This window comes from Zingiber officinale, chromosome 1B (assembly GCF_018446385.1).
Source record: "Zingiber officinale cultivar Zhangliang chromosome 1B, Zo_v1.1, whole genome shotgun sequence".
Lineage (NCBI taxonomy): Eukaryota > Viridiplantae > Streptophyta > Magnoliopsida > Zingiberales > Zingiberaceae > Zingiber > Zingiber officinale.
Genome location: NC_055986.1, coordinates 64,687,998 through 64,707,291, shown reverse-complemented (window position 1 = coordinate 64,707,291; position 19,294 = coordinate 64,687,998). Strand labels below are relative to the sequence as shown.

General features: G+C 36.7%; 1 protein-coding gene across 6 annotated transcripts in view; it reads right to left on the bottom strand.

Moving 5' to 3' along the window:
- Window positions 1–19,294, bottom strand: part of LOC121967628 — a 78,246-nt gene that overhangs the window by 17,189 nt on the left and 41,763 nt on the right. For all 6 annotated transcript variants that reach the window (XM_042517977.1, XM_042517967.1, XM_042517983.1 and 3 more), the window contains 2 exons: window positions 4,224–4,367; window positions 3,098–3,184 (listed from right to left, as the gene is read on the bottom strand). In XM_042517977.1, coding sequence (XP_042373911.1) covers window positions 3,098–3,184; window positions 4,224–4,367 — 231 coding nt within the window. The remainder of the gene's footprint in view (window positions 1–3,097; window positions 3,185–4,223; window positions 4,368–19,294) is intronic.

Here is a 19,294-nt window from a genome sequence, read left to right as displayed (position 1 = left end):
TGTTACAACTCTATAAGTGATCTTGAAAGATTATGTTAGATCATGGAATAAAATGTCGAGTTGTGTCAGTCGACACTAGTGGAATTTATCATTCCGCCCGCCGACTAACACTAACACAAGTTTAGAGTCGCAAGGTTACGAAGGAATTTATCATTCCGCCCGTCGATTGTCGAGGTCATGGAGGTAACAGCGGCCTCGCAACAGCCTCTACAAGATCACGGAGGCCTGGCGTGGCCGTGGCCTCATGACAACATGCTGCTATTACTAGCCACTTTTTTTATTTTCATTTATTCTTTTTCTCCTATTTCTATTTTTTCCTTTTTTTACCAAGTAAATTTCAATTCCTTTTCCTCCATTAATTATTTTTCCACCTATTAATCTTTTCCTCTATTGTCAAATTTTTTCTCTCCATTCATCCACAAATAAATAGATAGAAAAAACCTCTCAAATTTTTCGTTCTTTATCTGTCCATGAGAAAAAAAGAGACCGAAGAAAAAATAGGATGATTTATTTATTTCCCTTCATTTGTCAACGAGGTAAACATAGAAACAAAAAACTCTTTAAGATGAAGAAAACATATTGATATAATAATAAATAAATCAATATAATATAATTTCTAAGCTTATAAAATATAATACTATTGATGTATTAAGTTATTTTATATATAAATTTGATTTAATTTCAAACTTATCAAAATAAATCCAAATTAAATTTAGTTTAGACCTACTTAAATCTTATCATGTTTGAGTGGTAGACTTCAATTAACCCTAAATTGAAATATACTCAAAAAGTATTAAACATTTCATGAGAAAATATCAAAACTTAAACTTAACATTCAATATTTCAAATATAACTCAATAATAAACATCTATAGCAATCAAATATTAATAAAAATATTTTTTAATTAATATATTTTTAAAAAGTATCAAAATTATATTGGCCCAACACAATATGGTACCGAAATCGTATTGTTTCGATTATAAACTAAAACTTCAACACAGCTCGAAATTTTAAATCTTGTGTTAGATTTCTATTGTTCTTACTAAGGTTGGGATTGTTACCTCTATGAGAAGAGAAGAACCACAGGTGATGCTTTCCTAATTTTTCATCATAATAAAAAAAAATAAACTAGTAGGAAAGCGGAGTAGACCACTGGAGGGCAAACAATTATAAGTAGTTTTTTGTATTGATTTAAACATTGTGTTTGTTGATTAATTGCTTCAGTTTCTTCATTCTGGAGTTGAAAAAACATTTCAATTCATTTTTAGCACAAAGATCTTTCAAGTTCATGTTGATAATTCATCCCCTCTTGTGCCTTGATTTCATTCAACTCTAATTTTCTCAAAAGGTTATAGTAACATTTCCCAATTCGTGCACGTTTTCTTGGATTAGCAGTTGAAGTTCCATCAACTTAATACTTCAAACCCCAGATTTAAATGTCGTGTCATTTCAATCTGCAAAACCTAAATATTTCCATTTGCTGTGATCAAAGCTGGCACAAGCCTAGAATGGAACACCTAACTAAAGTAGAATGTCACCCAAGTTTTAAAGACAGCGAGAGATCAAAGACTTCTCAATCTCAGTTTGAACACTTGTGCCACCCAAGGTTTAAAATTTCGACTTGTGCTGAGATTTCGGCCCTGAACCGAAACGATACGGATTCGGTACCGTATCGTGCTATGCCAATATAGTTTCGATATTTTTTAAATATAAAATATATTAATTAAAAAATAAAATATTTAACATAAATATTTAAAAAATAAATAATATAAAAAATAATCTTTTAAAAAAGGAAAAGATATAAAAATAGATAAATAAATAAATAAAAAATTTATTATAATTTTTAAATTAAAATAAATGAAATATAAAATTAATTAGATAATTTTATTAGGGTTTAATAAAACCTCTTTAGATTATCTCCATCATAGCTAAGAGTTGATTAAAATAATTAATCTAAGTTTAATTAAAAAAAAAACGAAATCCGACACCACTCGCAAGCTTGAGCGATTTCGGCGTTGCCGCGGGGTTGCGTGACCCCTCAGTCATGGCCGCGGGGATCGCATGACTACTCCAGCGATACCACGATGGTCGTGTGACCCCTCTGCAGCGGCCGCTGGGTTGTGCGACGGCAGCGGAAGGGTTGTGCGATGGCAGCGGAAGGGACCCCTCCGCTATGGCCACGGGGTCACGTAACACGTCGCAACTGTTGCAGGTTTGGTGCCAGGGTCGTGTCAGTGCCAATCACGGGGGCAACGAGATGTTTCGCCCGTTTTGACCGTCTCGGCACGGTACTTGAAACCATGGTGCCACCTCTTCATCATGCCATCCTCTCATTGGGGCAATAATAAGCAATATTCCTCTCACATGGAGGCAACGGGAAAATTGAATCTTGTCTTCCCCTGATGTGGTAGTAACAAGTATATTCAAACCTGATATTAGAAGATGTTTCAAAGACTGCAGCAGGTTGAAGGCATCTCAATCTTACCATGAACATGGACACCACTCAACTTGTCTTGTCGTGCAAATCAAAGGCCAGTCTTCCTCCTGCACAGCAGCAGTTAGATCAAAGTTGCCCTTTTGGCTGACCAATGCCAAAGTGTTTGGCACAATCTTGTTCCTGACAGGCACCAATAGCCTAGCGCAAAATGACACTCTAAACCTTACTACAAATTGTTGTTAAAGTGAGAAATGTGGATAGCATAACCTTCCTTGGCTATTGGCCAACAATGGTGTTTAGCTAGGGTATGCCATTTTAATTGATCTCTGCTTGCCATTAGAGTTCAAGGTTTTTGGATCAACCTCAATGATGAATAATTTTTCCAGTCTGTCAAAAAGCATCCCACTTTTTGTTGCCATTGTGATAGAATAGGTCAAAAGCACAACCACTGCCCTTACTGTCAGTTTTTGTTTGCATATGGAATGTTCAAGACGATTTTAGAGGTTAAAGTAGAACAAACCTTAGAGCCAGCTAAGCAAACAAATTATATAAACAAGAGATCATCAGCTCAGATTGACAGTTCATTATTTCGTGCCACCATAAGATGGAACATAGTACTATAATCATTATTGAACCAAGAACTTGCATATCACTTATTACCTTGCTCGAAATCTCTGCACTTGTAGATACTTGATCCCTAACAAACGCACTGAGAGATTCATGCACTGGGATAGCACCTTCAAGGAGCTGCAACAATATTCTGTCAAGAAGAACTCAAATCTAACAATATGCAAGGCTAAACCTTATTCAGGCAAATTTCCTGTTTTATCCTAATAACTAGATAAGGTAGTTAGGATTTTTTATTTAGAAAACTCTATTTAAATTTTAGTTGTTTTAATTTTAAAAAGTTAGATTTATTTGGAAAATTTGTTAGTTTTTTGGGCTAACTAGGTCATATTTTATAAAGAACCAGTCATATGATGAGTCTATCAAAGGTTTCATATATAGATTATCTTTCAATGTCGGAACTTCGGTCTTTGACTAGAAAAATTCTGTTTCGGTATTATGTTAACGTTTGAAAGTATGACGGTGGTGAATTGAAGATGGAAGAAGCAAGAAGATGAAGAAAAAAAGAAGTTAAGACACTTAAAGATTTTGTATTCCACAGAATTGTACAGTTGACAGTTTTGGAGTTATTTTGTATGGACACAAACTATAAAAGAATAACAAAATTATCTCCTTGTGTTGCAGCACGCCAACAGGTGTTGAATGTTGGTCTAACAATATACTTGCCCACATGATTGACACGGCAGTATAAAAGACATTCTCTATACCAAGTAATATTGAATTTCTGTAATTTTTGAAATGATATGTTTCGAGTCCGACATGATATGATGGGATGAGAATATGAGATTTCAAACCATGCAATTAATAGTTGATGGTAAATCGAGTTGTTCTTAGTGTTGAATCACTTAGAAAATTTACAGTGTTATAGAGGGAGTTTCTTATTTTATCAATTACAGAGAATACAAATCTCCATCCAGAGTTTTTGCCCTTTTACCTAAAATTAAATTAGTTCATCAACTTTGTAGGGTTTTCTAAGCCTGATTCAATTTGAGCATCAATTGAGAAGAGTGATTGGTTAATGTATATAGACATCAAGGAAATAAACCATCCTGGAAAAACTCTATTTAAAAACTACATAGCTTGATTTTGTGAAGCTGTCCTTTTGTGAAGCAGTTCGTCATGAATTGATTTTGTGGTTATATTTGGGCATAAAAGTTACCTTGGTCATTTTCTCAGTCAAAGTTTCATGTGAAGTAGATTTCGCCTCAAGAAATTGAATATTTTGTTCCAGTGCAGCAATATTTTGCCTCAACTGCTGGTTTTCTTCAAGCAATATGTATCTGGACCTTTCCAAGCCTTTTACCTGCCAAGCTTTGTTATTTAATAGTCAAATCAGAAGTGTAGTTTCTAAAAAGATCAAGAAACTCATGGTTTGCACAAAATGTCATCTGAGGAAAAATTTTGAAGATGAGTAAACTTGGCAGGTCATATAAGCATGGATGACTTGGGATTTTAAATAAATAGACAATGACAGCCACTCAAATCTGCATTTAAAAATGTTATAATATAATACTATATCATCATAGTTGCTCAAAGTCATCTTCCTTATAAAAAATATATATATATCCTTCTGCAAACTACTCAAGATGAACATAACCAAGAGAATGGTTCCATAAGTATATCAAAAGGTTATTTTAGATTAGTTTGAGCAACAAAAATCTGATTAGCAAGTGCAGCCAACTCCTACATTGAATTCACTCAAAAACTATGGCCTTAGGTTTATGAATAGCATAAAACACTTCATTCATGTCTCAGTGTCACTCAGTTGTATTCTCTCAGCTCTTTGTTCATGGCCTTCGGTTTATGAAAAGGCCATGACACTGGCTAAAGACCTAACACCTCTTGTTCAGAAAATCATTTTTATCTATCAGGTCTATGATGCAGTTCGGAAGATAACACTCTTCTTTCCAAAAATGTTTCCACAATTGTAGTATAGTTTTTATCCCTAAAGGCATGGATACCATTTTGCACTTATTTGCCTTTAAGACTGATATACCCTCATCTAACAAAGGGCAAACTTAAAAACTGGAGAAACCTTCAGAGGGTATATTGGTTTTGCATGTCCCTACCTCAACACATCATTGATGAAACCCTATGAGCCTTGTTATCATGAGCACAACTGCTATACTTCTATTAAACCCCATAATATCAGCATCTATGCAGGGTGTTTGTATGATATTAGCACCGTTGTATGCATAGAAAAGAATCTCCATTTGTCCAAACACTATCACTTGAAATAAGCACATCATTTAGTTAGACAAGACTGAAAATGCAGGTCTTGGCAATCAAAGTTATGCAAAATTGTATTCTTAACTTCTTGCCATGTGAAAACTCTACAACCACCAACGCATGCATCCAAACCAAGCTTGCAAATAACTTTGACAAAGTTCCATCATGTCCCAGACACCTCAAATCTTCAAGATTAGCAAACCATTAATCTAACTTTGGTGTTTGGTTTTACAGTTTAGACCTGATTTCCTTTTGTTGTTACTTTATGGTAGGTTACAAGAGAGGAAAAGAGGTCATTTGACAAGAAAAAACATTCCTTATTATTTTCACCTTTTGACCTTTTCACCATTCATCCAACACCTTGGCACCCATTTTTATGAAGAATATCCGTGTTTGAACCTTCTTTTAATAGATATGTTGATTTAGTAAAATACCCCACTATTCATCAGCAATCTGGATAAGTAACATGTGTACTTTGAGATGATCCATAGTGAGAAGTGGAGTGGATCGATGTGCACAAAGCCTAATAGTGTTCTAAATGACGGTCGAGGCGGCTGCCTAGACAGCCACTAGGCGAGAGGCAGGCATCAATCGCAATGTCTTTGCCTTAGGCGGTGCTTTAGGTGAAGGTGAGATGGTGGGTAGGCAAGGCAGCGCGCAAAGCGCCCAAGCCAGCGCACGAAGTAGCAGTGGGACAACAAAATTTTAAAAACCTAGTCCCTTTCAAGTTTCAAAATATAAATAACTCCAACCACAACTCACCTCCTTTCCTTCCGCTTGGAACAACCACCGCCGCGCTTGGAACCACCACTGTCATTACGGCTGTCGCCGCCACTAGGTTAGATTTCATATATTTCTAGTCATCCAAGTTGTAGCCGTCTTGCCACCGTGACACGTTTGAATGCGTCGCCTAGTCCCGGTGATGAGTTTGAATGCATCGTGCGAGCCCAGATGCATCGCGCGAGCTCGGATGTGTCGCCCAAGCCCTGCGACAAGTGGGGACAACTCAGACGCTTCGTTCAAACCCAGTGATTGGCCCGGAAGTGTCGCCGAGCCTGCAACGAGCTCGGACGCATCACACAGTTCTTGCGACGAGTCTGAACTCATCGCTTGGTCCCTGCAACACGTCGAACTTGTCGCACGGGCCGAAACGAGTGGGCTAAAACGCGAGCCAAAACACGAGTAAGAGGCAGCATTGGGTTTTTAACTTACGGTTTAATTTATTAAATTTTATTTAATAATTTTAATCAACTCCTAGATATGATTATAATAATTTAAATGAGTTTAATTAAAGCCTAATAAAATTATCCCATTATATATATATATATATATATATATATAAATATTTAGATTAAATTTTTTAATCATGGATGACTCAACATTGTAAATCATATTTTTAGTAAGTTTTTGCTCTAGTTTTGATCTTTTATTTAATTATTATAGATTAATGGTAGAAAATAAGAAAAAATCGAAGGTGGAATTGAAGCGAAAGTCTAGTAATATTGTTTAGGATTATGTGGTATTGTATTGCAAAGAAAAAAGAGATTGGATCACATGCAAATTGTATAAAAGACTTATCACATGAGAATTTTATCAAATGAAACATCATATTGCGGATATTGTAAGACAAATTGGAGCATGTCTTAAAGCGTATGATGAAGACAAAAAAAAAGAGTAAGGGCTTATCTTGAAAATAGCAAGAATAATAAGCAAGGAAGAGTGGAACTAAAAGAAGAGAGGGCGGAAATAAATATAGATGTTAATGTAGAGGATGATGAGTGTCAAGTGGAGGGAGATTCTTCTAAAAAGAAGCCATAACATCTCAGGCCTATTGATAAATGGACATCCATAATCGATCCAACAAAGGCAAGACAACAAAGCATAAATGATGCATTAAAGTTAAAGTTAATAAATGATATGCATGAATACCTTGTAAGATGGATTTATGAGACGGAATTTTTTTTTTATGCAATTGACAATCAAAGCTTTAGATAATTTGTAGAGGTGGGTTAATTCGACCCGAGCTACAAACCTCCAAGTCAATATCTTCTAAGAGTCACTTTTGAAACAAGAAGTTGAGATGACCAAATTATTTCTAAAAAAGCGTGAAGAAAAGTGGATAAAAAATGAATGTTCAATTATGACCAATGCATGAGGGATCACAAGAGGAGAAGCATTATGTATTTATGTGTTAATTACCAACTAAACACTTCATTCCTTGGTTATATTGAAGAATCCATGGAGGCACACAGCAAGGCTTACATCTTCAAGTTTGTAGAAAAATACATCAAATGATATTGGCTCTCAACATGTTGTTTAAGCGGACAATGCGATAAATAATATAGCGGCAGTGGAGTTGTTGAAGGCTACACAATCTCAAATTTTTTGGACCTCTTGTACGACTCATACAATCAACCTCATGCTTGAAGTAATTGGAAAGTTATCCAAGTTTAGTGGAATGCTCAAAAACCCTAACAATATTCATCTATGCATATCATAGAACTTTGGCTATCATGAAAAAAATATACCAATAAGAGGGATATTGTGAGCCCCGGGATGGCTAGATTTGCTACTTTAATTTTGACCTTAGAAAGTTTAAAGGCAAGAAAGATCAATTGAGACTTATGTTTATATCAGTGTGAAGGGTAAAACGGCAGAGGCGACAGTAAGTATCTCTTTTTGGAATGGTGCTTTTTGGCTTTGAATGTTTTCACCTCTTTAGGGAAAGTTTTACGCCTTGTTGATGATGATAAAAAGCCCTCAATGGCTGCACTTAAACAAGTCAAGGAAGAGACAAGAAAGGCTTTCAAAAAAGAAGAAAATGTCACCCCTATTTTGAAGATATTGATGAAAAGTCTAAGGTAGACTTGATAGTCCTTTGCATTATACCGCTTACTTGTTGAATACGATTTTTTACTTCAACAATCCAAGCATACAAATTGACATCAATGTTATGAATGAGATCTTGAATTGTGTTAAGAGAATTTTTCCCATCGACGAGAGCATACAATCTACCATTTCTAATGATGAATTGTTGAAGCATAAGAGTAATCCAGAAACATTGAAAGAAAAATGTTGGACCACGCAGTGTTTTGATGTGATCAACCAAGTTGGTTAGGTTCTGCTTTGTGTTTGATCCCTGTGTCTGAGTGTGCAGGAGCTTAGGAGCGCAGAAAGTCGAGCGGAAGACGCAGCTAGCGAGAAGGACGGCACGGGAAGGGAGCCGACGGGCTCGGTGCTTCCGAAGGACGAGAGAGCTACGGAAGAGTACACCGGTGGGCGAGAAGAACGTGCGCGGCGTTCGAGGAGCGTTAAGCCGGGGAGGAAGGCTGCTCGAGGAGAAGGCCGGAAATTGGGTTCGGGTGATCCCTATTTCGGTTGGCCGCAATCACTCAAACAAACGGAGTATCGGAAGTCAAAGCAAAGAAGAAACGGAGCTGAGAAGACTGCTCGAGGCGCCTTCATCCAATGTTGAAGGCGCCTCAAGTTGAGGAGCCTCGAGCCTCAGTCTGAGGCGCCTCAGTTCTTGAGGCGCCTCAGACTTGCTTTGAGGCGCCTTCAGCCTGGTCAAATTTGACCGTTCGCAACGGATAGAGTTCTATCCGCTACACCGAGTTGGAGGCGCCTTGAACCTTATTGGAGGCGCCTTGGACCCTTGGGATAGACTTTACAGGAGCTATATAAAGGCCCCTGGAAGTAGGAAATGAAAAACAACTCAAGCAATCAACTGTGTAGTCTTTCCTAGCAATAGTTCTAAGCTTCCAAAGTGTAAAAGGCTTCTCCGCCTTCGGAGAAAGAGATTTTTCAGTGCGCTTTCTCTTACTGCCTTGGATTAACAACCTTCTTAGTTGTAACCAAGTAAATAGCTGAGTCCCTTTTTCGTTTCTGTTAATTTATCTGTTATTATTTTACTATTGTATTTTTGAGTTGAAAGTACGAGGAGGGTATACTTTATTGTTTCAGGTAATTCACTCCCCCTCTTGCCGGCCTCCACTGCACCTGCAATTGGTATCAGAGCCAGACCGCCTCAGAAGGACTAACCGCCGACTGAAGCACAACGATCAAGACGATGGCCGGAGCGAATATTCATCCCCCGAAGTTCGACAGAGACTTCGCGACATGGAAACGTCGGATGGAGGTATTTTTTAAAACCGACTTCGATATGTTACTAACTATGAAATATGATTTTGAAGTTCTGAAAGACAAAGAAGAGCCTCAGTCGAGCAAGAAGGAGCTAATCACTCAATTAAGCAACCTTGGAGAAGAAGTAACGAACCGAGACTCAATCCGATACGCGCTCAACGCCTTCCCCAGAACTCCAGAGTGGGCCTCCTTAATAGATGTGTACTACATCTCTAAGGACTTCGAGGTAAGTACTTTAGAAAATTTGTTTTCTACTTTTGAACTTCACGAATCTCGGATTGCAGAACCCAATAAAGTGGAGAAAGAAAGTCAGAACATTGCCTTGAAGGCAAGAACAAACGATTCTGACTCCGAAACCTCGATCGACCAATCGGAAGCGGCACTACTGGTAAAGCATTTCAATAAGTTTTTTAATTCTAATAAATTTAGATCGCAGACAAAGAGGCATCAGCAAAGAAAAAGAATAGTTCGTTGTTACAACTGCAACGAAGAAGGGCACATCAAAGATAACTGCCCAAAATTAAAGAAAAAGGAGAAAGAGAAGGTAAAGACAATCTACAAGAAACCAGAATCTTCCAAGCACAAGAATCTAAAGGCGACTTGGTCAGATTCATCTTCTTCCGAATCAGACATCGAAGCCTTCTCCGGATTAGCACTGATGGTCAACCATCTTCCCGTAGAAGATTCAAGCTCAGAAATGAGCATAGATGAAGGGGGAGGAACTTCAGACGAAGAAAGCAACGATAAAGGGGGGAGCGTCACCGAGTCAGGTAAATCAGGTACGCAATCTAACCCCTACTCAATCATTTCAATTTATTAAGTCTCTTTCTAAAGACTTATTCAAATTAGAAAAAGAAATTAGAAAAAGAAAATACTGAATTGAAATTGAACCTAGCAAAAGCATGTCCACTAGAAATGTATGATAATCTAAAACTAGAAAATGAAAATTAAAAGTTGAAATTGAGAAATTGAAAAATAATAATGCATGCTTAAATAAATTTCCAAAATCAAAATTAAGAATTTATGAAAAATTGAATTGGTATATTAGAAAATATCAGGGACAACTTAGGAAAGTCCCCAGAAATTATATACCCCCTAAATTTTTGAATAACCCAGTAGGAAGGAATCTATACTAGATTCCAAAATCCTTGCTAGATTAAAAACAAATTTTGGCTTTCAGAAGAAAAATTAAACGTTAAAATTTCTTTATGAAGCTTTGTCTAAGGAAGTGGTTGTTGCTCCAATAACCAAGAAGGCCTAGTGCCTCTGAAATATTGAAATAAAATGTTTAATTAACTTTCTGAAAAAGCATTAAACTAGAATTAAATACTGCTTTGAAAGTTTTTCAAACATTTTTGAAAAATTCTAAAAATTAATTATTTTGAAAAATTCTAAAAATTTCAGTTTACTTAGAAATTTTTTTTGGAAAATTCTAAAAAATAATTTTGACTTAGAAATTATTTTGAAAAATTCTAAAAATTCGGTCTACTTAGAAATTTTTTAAAAAAAATTTTAAAATTCATTTTTGCTTAGATATTTTTTGAAAATTCATTTTTTAACTTAAAATTTGCTATATATTTTTTTAATCATATTCTCTTATTATTACCCCGTTTTGCTGTGATCAAAGGGGGAGAGAAAAGTACAAGTTTAGGGGGAGAGAATTTTTTTTAAATTAAAAATATTTTTGAAAAATTCTGGTTAACTCTTAATTAAGTAGTTGCAATTTTATTTTTTGCAAACTGATACTTAACTTGTTAGTTTAGTAATTTGATTTAAAAATTACTACTTGTCTATTTTAACCCTAACTTGAACTTGGGTTGATGCACATCAAAAAGGGGGAGATTGTTGGACCCCGTAGTGTTTTGATGTGATCAACCAAGTTGGTTAGGTCCTGCTTTGTATTTGATCCCTGTGTCTGAGTGTGCAGGAGCTTAGGAGCGCAGAAAGTCGAGCGGAAGACGCAGCTAGCGAGAATGACGGCACGGGAAGGGAGCCGACGGGCTCGGTGCGTCCGAAGGACGAGAGAGCTACGGAAGAGTACACCGGTGGGCGAGAAGAACGTGCGCGACGTTCGAGAGAAGTTAAGCCGGGGAGGAAGGCTGCTCGAGGAGAAGGCCGGAAATTGGGTTCGGGTGATCCCTATTTCGGTTGGCCGCAATCACCCAAACAAACGGAGCCTCGGAAGTCAAAGCAAAGAAGAAACGGAGCTGAGAAGACAGCTCGAGGCGCCTCGAGTCTCAGTCTGAGGCGCCTCAAGAACTAAGGCACCTCAGACTTGCTTTGAGGCGCCTTCAGCCTGGTCAAATTTGACCGTTCGCAGCGGATAGTATCCGCTACACCGAGTTGGAGGCGCCTTGAACCTTGTTGGAGGCGCCTTGGACCCTCGGAATAGACTTTCCAGGAGCTATATAAAGGCCTCTGGAGCTAGGAAATGAAAAACAACTCAAGCAATCAACTGTGTAGTCTTTCCTAGCAATAGTTCTAAGCTTCCAAAGTGTAAAAGGCTTCTCCGCCTTCAGAGAAGGAGATTCTTCAGTGCGCTTTCTCTTACTGTCTTGGATTAACAACCTTCTTGGTTGTAACCAAGTAAATAGGTGAATCCCTTTTTCGTTTCTGTTAATTTATCTATTATTATTTTACTATTGCATTTTTGAGTTGAAAGCACGAGGAGGGTATACTTTATCGTTTCAGGCAATTCACCCCCCTCTTGCCGGCCTCCGCTGCACCTAAAAAAAATAGCAGTCGCGGCATATGAGAATGTGTACCATGACTTTGATCTGCGTACATCTAGTTCCATTATTTCTATTCACTAACATACATGTCTCTTTTATTTACTTTTTGATTTATCATTTTTTTGCCTCTTTACTTTTTTAAGTTGGATGGTGGTACAATTATGGTGGTGACACTCCAAACTTACAAAAAAAAATGTCAATGAGATTTCTCTCTTTGTAGTTCATCGGGGTGGCAAAAGAAATTAGAGTCTATTTGAAAGGGTAACTAGCAATTCATAAATTATGTTATGCATCCTTTCTTTTTATTAGTTTTTAATAATTTTCTAATTATTTAGATACATACTAAGAAGAGGAATAGGCGCGAGACACATGACTGAATGATCTTGTATATGTCAAATATATCAATGTAATGAAGAAGAGTAAAAGAGAAATGGATGGAGATTCGCTTCTTCCTCTCAAGCTAGTGAAGTTCAAGGTTGCCTTATTGAATGTGATGATGAAGATGAGGTCGAGCCACGTTTAGGAGTTACTTGAAGAATGATGGCGGGACCTCGAGCGCAGATGAAGCGCTACAATTAAGGAGCACAAGGAACATTCCCATTAGAGAACTTGATAAGGATTTAGATACATCGGAGGAGAATGAAGATGTTGATTTTAAGTTTGATCATGAAAGGATTATGGATGTAGTTGATGGTGTATGTGTAGATGATTTAAAAGATTAGTTATGTTTAGTCTAGTCCTTGTTAGCTTTTTGTCATGTTATATTGAAACTTCAAATTTTAAACTTATGTTTTTAGTAAAAGTAATGATATTACTTTTTAAGTATTAATATGGTGGTGAATTTTTATTAATTATTTTATTAGTTGCATTTATATATTTATTTGTATTTTATATAAATTGTATTGTATGAAACTTATTTATGCATAAACATCATAAAGAATAATAACTATTCATAATACTATGTATAAAAAATAGTATATAAAAATTCAACCGATTAGGCACTGCCTAGACAGCCGAGGCGGTAAGCAGTCACTAATCGCCCTGTCACTATCTACCATCATTTACAACACTGAGCCTAACCGATGACTAGGCGATGCAAAGCCATACTCTTATAAGAGCAAGTTGGATCCACCTAGGTGATTTTGCCACATGGCATCTCTTGATTGATCTAGCATGGATTTCAAGGCTTGTAAAAGAAGGGTAAAGGCCATGTGGAAGGGTCAATGGACTCTCTCTTGGAAATATTTGAAGAACAGTTATAATTTCCCATGAAGCTCAGTATAAATTTTTGCATAGACCCTACTTCAATTCAGTTTGTCTACAACCCTATCCACTTTAACCACTTAGCTCAAAAAAGCACCTTACCTTGCCCTACAACCAAACTGCCAAAACTAATCTAACAACTATGTGTAAGTACCTCGGGTTGGTTTTGATGTGATCAACGGAGTTAAGTTAGGCTCTGTGATTTTTATATCTTGTGTCGAACTGTGCAGGGACTTAGAAATATAAGAAGTCGAGCGGAAGGCACAACAAGCGAGAAGGATGGCACGGGAAGCAAGTCGACGGGCTCGGTGCATTCGAAGGACGAGGAGCTGCAGAAGAGTACACCAGTGGACGAGAATGACGCAAGTTGCGATTCCAAGGGACGAGCAGTCAAGGAAGACTGCTCGAGGAGAAGGCCGGAGTTGGGTTCGGGTGAGCTCAACTCTAGATATTCAAAGAATCAACAAAAGTCAACTTCTGAGTTAACTAGGTCCACGAGACCAGACCCGAACACCAAGTCCCTAGATCAGGTCTAGACGCCTAGACTGTTCCACCACGTCAGCGAGTTGTTGGTCAAAGAGGATCAGCATTAGAGTCCACGTCAACCAACTCCAATGTCCGGACCAGTCCAAGTGCCCGGAAATCGATAATTCATTGACGAAGAGCCGTTGCATAGTGAATTGAGTCAACCACGTCCAAGCACCAGACTAGGTCCAAGCGTCCGAAAAGTGCCACATCAGCAAACTAGTTACGACTAGTGGGTTATAAATAGAGTCTTGGTCTTTAAAGTTTAGAACAACACACTTTGTAGTCTTTCTAGTTTCAGTTTTTAACTGTTGTACTCTCAACACTGTAAGAGGTTTTTCCGCCTTCAACGAAGGAGATCTTTCTATTAGAGCTTTCACTGCCTTGGATTAGCAACCTCCCCGGTTGCAAACCAAATAAACTCGAAGTCTTCTCTTACTTTCCTTTTATGCATTTATTTTTATTTAATTAACGTGTGTTTATCCTTGCTAAGTTCAATAGCAAGAGAAATGTTAAATTTTAATTGCAGGCTATTCATCCCCTCTAGCCAGCCTACTGGGGACCTAGAATTGGTATCAGAATCCAACCGCTTCGAAAGGACTAACGCAAACTAAAACAACAAGATGATGGCCAGATAGAGCATCCACAAAAATTTTATGAGGATTTCGCTATTTGGAAAAAGAATGGAGGTATTTTTTTAAAACAAACTTTGAAATTCTTTTAACAATAAAATATGATTTTGTAACACTCATATATCAACACGGAGAAGGAAAAGAGGAACATCTATAGAACAAGGAGCAAGCTGATTTTGTTGCAAATGGCAAAGCAGAATTTCATCGGCTGAGTATTCTACCGCCGCAAGAACTCAATCGAATCGGAGCCTACGACTTCGCCAAGGAACTCTAGGAGAAATTCCTAGAACTACATAAAGGAACCTCGGAGGCTAAGCTAGCAAGACAGAACCTACTCCGAAACTAACTTAACAACCTCCGAATGGAAAAGGAAAAAATAGTAACCCATCTGCGTGAGAGGATTAAGTTGCTGATCACTGGACTTACGAACCTCGAAGAATCAGTAACAAATCGGGACTCGCTAAGGTATGTGTTAAATGCGTTTCCGAGAACACTGGAATGGATGTCTATAGTGGACTCCTACATCTCCAAGTATCTTGAGATATGTACTTTAGAGAATTTATTTTCTACTTTCGAATTACACGAATCGAGATGGCCAGGTATAAGAAAAGAAAAGGAGCCAAGTCAAAACTTAGCACTGAAAGCTAACCAGAAAGACGAATCAGATTCCGACACATCACTCAACAAAGACGAAGCAACTTTTGTGGTAAGGAAGTTTTCAAAGTTCTTTAAGTCTAATAACTTTGATAAGAGATTGACTAATAAGATTCTACAAGCAAAGAGGAAAATCAAATGCCACAACTATCAAAAAGAAGAGCACATCAAGGATAACTGTCCGAAACTCAAAAACAAAGAAAAAGATAAAGGGTCAAGACGATCGAAGCACAAGAACCTGAAAGCTATATGGGACGAAACGTCATCAGAATATGAAGGTGAAGCGTACCCCGAACTTGCACTAATGGCAAATCACCAAGAAGAAAAAGACGAAATCTCGTCCGAGATGGGCATCAAGAACATCAATGAAGGGGGAACTTTGAATTACGAGTCTGACACGGTAAGTGAAGTATGACTCTTACCTCCTAATCAACTTTATGAAGCAATACAGATGTTATCTAGATCTCTATGTAAATTACGAACTAAATGTATGAATTTAAAAAAAAAGATAATAATGAATTAAAAATAAACTTAGCTAAAGCATGTCCATTAGAACATTTTGATAAACTTCAAATGGAAAATTGAAAGTTAAAAGAACAAATAGAATTATTGAAAAAGAATGGTGCATGCACAAATTCTTTACCAATTACAAATTTTAGAAATTATAAAGAGCTAAATTGATATATTAGGAATCATAGGGGCCAAATTGCAAAATATTTTAGAAATTATATTTTAAGAAAATTTCTAATAAATCCAGTAGGTAGAAATTTATTTTGGTTCCTAAATATATTCTAAACTATTAAATTGATTTTATTTGCATGCTTAAATATTAATTTAATTTAATTTTAACTTTGTTAGAAAAATTAATTATCTCGTAGATCTACTGTTTATGTTTTTCAAATGTTCTTATGTGATACATAAATGGATTAGCTGTTAGCATAAAAATTTTCAGAATTTTTCGACATGTAATTAATTTTTTATGAATTTTTTATCAAAAAATAGAATTTTAAAAAATAAAATTTATTCGGAGATTAATTTTGAAAAACATAATTTTTCAGCTAAAGACCTTTATATTTTGAATACATAGGAAATCAGCAATATTTCTAGATGACAAATTCTATTTTTTAAGCATTTAAATTCAAAAATAATCATTTCTGTTTAAAAATAATATTCTAGTCAAAATAAATATTTGTTAGTCATGAAAAATTTTATCTTGGTCGACTATTTCTGTTTGACCATGATACCAATTTTCAGTATTTTTCGAAACTTAAAAATATTTGTGTATAAATAGAGAATTAATTAATAAAAATTATTACTTTTAAAAATAAATTTCGATAAAAAGGCATAATCTGAAAATTCTATTCAAACACCCAGAAAAATTTCTCAATATTTTTCCAACTTTTTACGTATTTTTCCTAACATTTTTTATGTGATCAAAGGAGAGAAATTAGAGACTAAGTTAAGAGGGAGGTATTAATTATTTTCTTGATCTAAATTGATCGCAATGTTTTTTAAATTGCAAATTAATATTGTTTTATTATATGTTTTAACTCTTACTTAACTTGAGTTGATTCACATTAAAAAGAGGAAGATTGTAGGTACCCCAGGTTGATTTATATTATCAACCGAGTTAAGTTAAGCTCTGCATTTTTGATGTCTTGTGTCTAAGTGTGACTTAGAAACATAAGAAGTCGAGCAGAAGATGTAGCGACCGAAAAGGATGGCACGAGAAGCGAGTCGACGGACTCGGTGCATCCGATGGACGAGGAGCTGTGGAAGACGCGCGCGGCGCTTCTGAGCGACGAGAAACTGAGGAGAAAGACTGCTTGAGGAAAAGGTCAAAGTTAGGTTTGAATGAGCTCAACTCTGGATGGCTAGAGAATAACCAAAAGTCAACTTCTAAGTTGACTAGGTCCAATCGCCCAGATCAAGTCGAGGTGCCCGGATCGAGTCCTCGAGCCTGGACTGTTCCACCACATCAGCGAACCATTGATCGAAGAGGATCAACACTAGAGTTCACGTCAGCCAGGCATCCGGACCGAGTCCAAGTGCCAAGAAACCAATAATTCGTTGACGATGAGCCATTGCAGAGTGGATTGAGTCGACCACGTCTAGGCACTCGGATAGGTGCAAACACCCAAAAAGTGTCATATCAGGAAACGGCTAGTTGCGACCAGTGGATTATAAATAGAGCCCTGGTCTTTAAAGTTTAGAAGAACAACACACTCCGTAATCTTTCTAGTTTCGATTTTTAACTGTTGTACTCTCAACGTTGTACGAGACTTCTTCACCTTCAACAAAGGGAATCTTTCTATTAGAGTTTTCCTTAGATTAGCAGCCTCCCCGGTTGCAAACCAAGTAAACTCGGAGTCTTCTCTTGCTATTCCCCCCCCCCCCCTCCCCCTCCCTAGCCGACCTATCGGGGACCTACACTATCCACCTCATATAAGTTGCTCGCCTTCCAACCCACTCAACCCACATTGATTAAACTCAAATAGCTCAGTCAACGCCACCTAACTCTACCCACATTGTCCAAACTCCAAGTAGGACAACCACATTAAACTAGTAACTCCATTCAAGCCAGTTGAATTTCTATCAAACTGATCACCTCTAGTCCACTTCCCAACTGAGGTCCAAACCATAATAAACGTCTAGAAAAATTTTAGCAATATTAATTTTATGGATCATCAGAACACCATCTTTTAGGCCTATCATATTTATACAATGAATAATGAGCTTATGACAACATATATTGACATGAATTTAAGCATGATGTCTTATAAGGCTAGACTTTTATTTAAAAATTTCTTTACGAAAATATGTTTTTGGTAAAATGTAACAGTGTCAACTTCATGGATAATCATAACTAACTTTTTTTGTCTTTATCACGTGGTGTTCTCTGATATGACACTATTCCTCAACAAGAATAAAGTCAAAGCCCTCTCACCCACAGTGGCTGAAAGCGCTCCAAACCTTACTTGTTTGCCCTTGACCAAGCAATTGTTGAAATCATCACTTCAACTTTTAACCTAGATTTATATAACACAATGAGTTTATAACAACATATATTAACATGAATTTTATTGTACATGATTTTAAAAACACTAGATGTTTCACCATGATTTCTTGATTTCTTCTGTGTGGGTTTAAATAATTCCTTATATAGGCTTCTTAGTGTAGTATGATATTAGCACTCTTTTATACACAGATTAGAAATTCATCAATTTAGAACCTATCACTTGAAAATATGCACGTATCTAGAGAAGCCTGAAAATGTAGTCTTCCTGCCGAATCAAGCGAGTTATGCAAACTTGTATTCTTAACTTCTTTCCACATGAAAACTGAAGAACCTGCAGAGCCCAAGCAAGCTTAAAAATGAATGTGACAAAGACCAATAAGTCTTAGGCACCTAAATCTTCAAGAAAGATTAGCAATGCATAAATCTAAAGTTTAATTTTACAGTTCAGATCTGATTGCCTTGTGTTGTTTGTTGTTTGTGGTGGGTTATGAGACGGGAGAAAAGGTCTCAGTTGACATTTAACAAGCATCAACTTTCGATAGGAGGCAACAAAAAAATTAAAAAAAAAAAAAAGCATAGATATAGGGTCTCTCTTCCCTTGACACCTATAAATATCCAATATGAACCATAGATGGGGGCTCCTCTCTCTCTCTCTCTCTCTCATATTTTTCATCACTCACTACACCTCTAGTGACTTAAACTTGGAGAGGCTTTTCAGGCACCCTCTGATGCTTGATCTGGTGTGCTTATGTCGGATCAAACAACTCTCACCTAAGCAGCCACCACTATGTGTGCCGCATTCTTTAGTCCCACCATAACCCATTTTATAAATCAAGAATGTGACCAATTCTTTGTAAAATCAAAACTTCAATGCTCCCAAAAAAGAAAAAACTCCAAATAAATCTAAACAACTTTTTTAAAAAAATAAATAAATTTAAATACCCAAATTTATAAATTAAAAAACCTAACTGCATCATTATGATAAACATAAAGTAAAACGAATTTAATCCTACGTGGCCCTTGTTTTCCATGT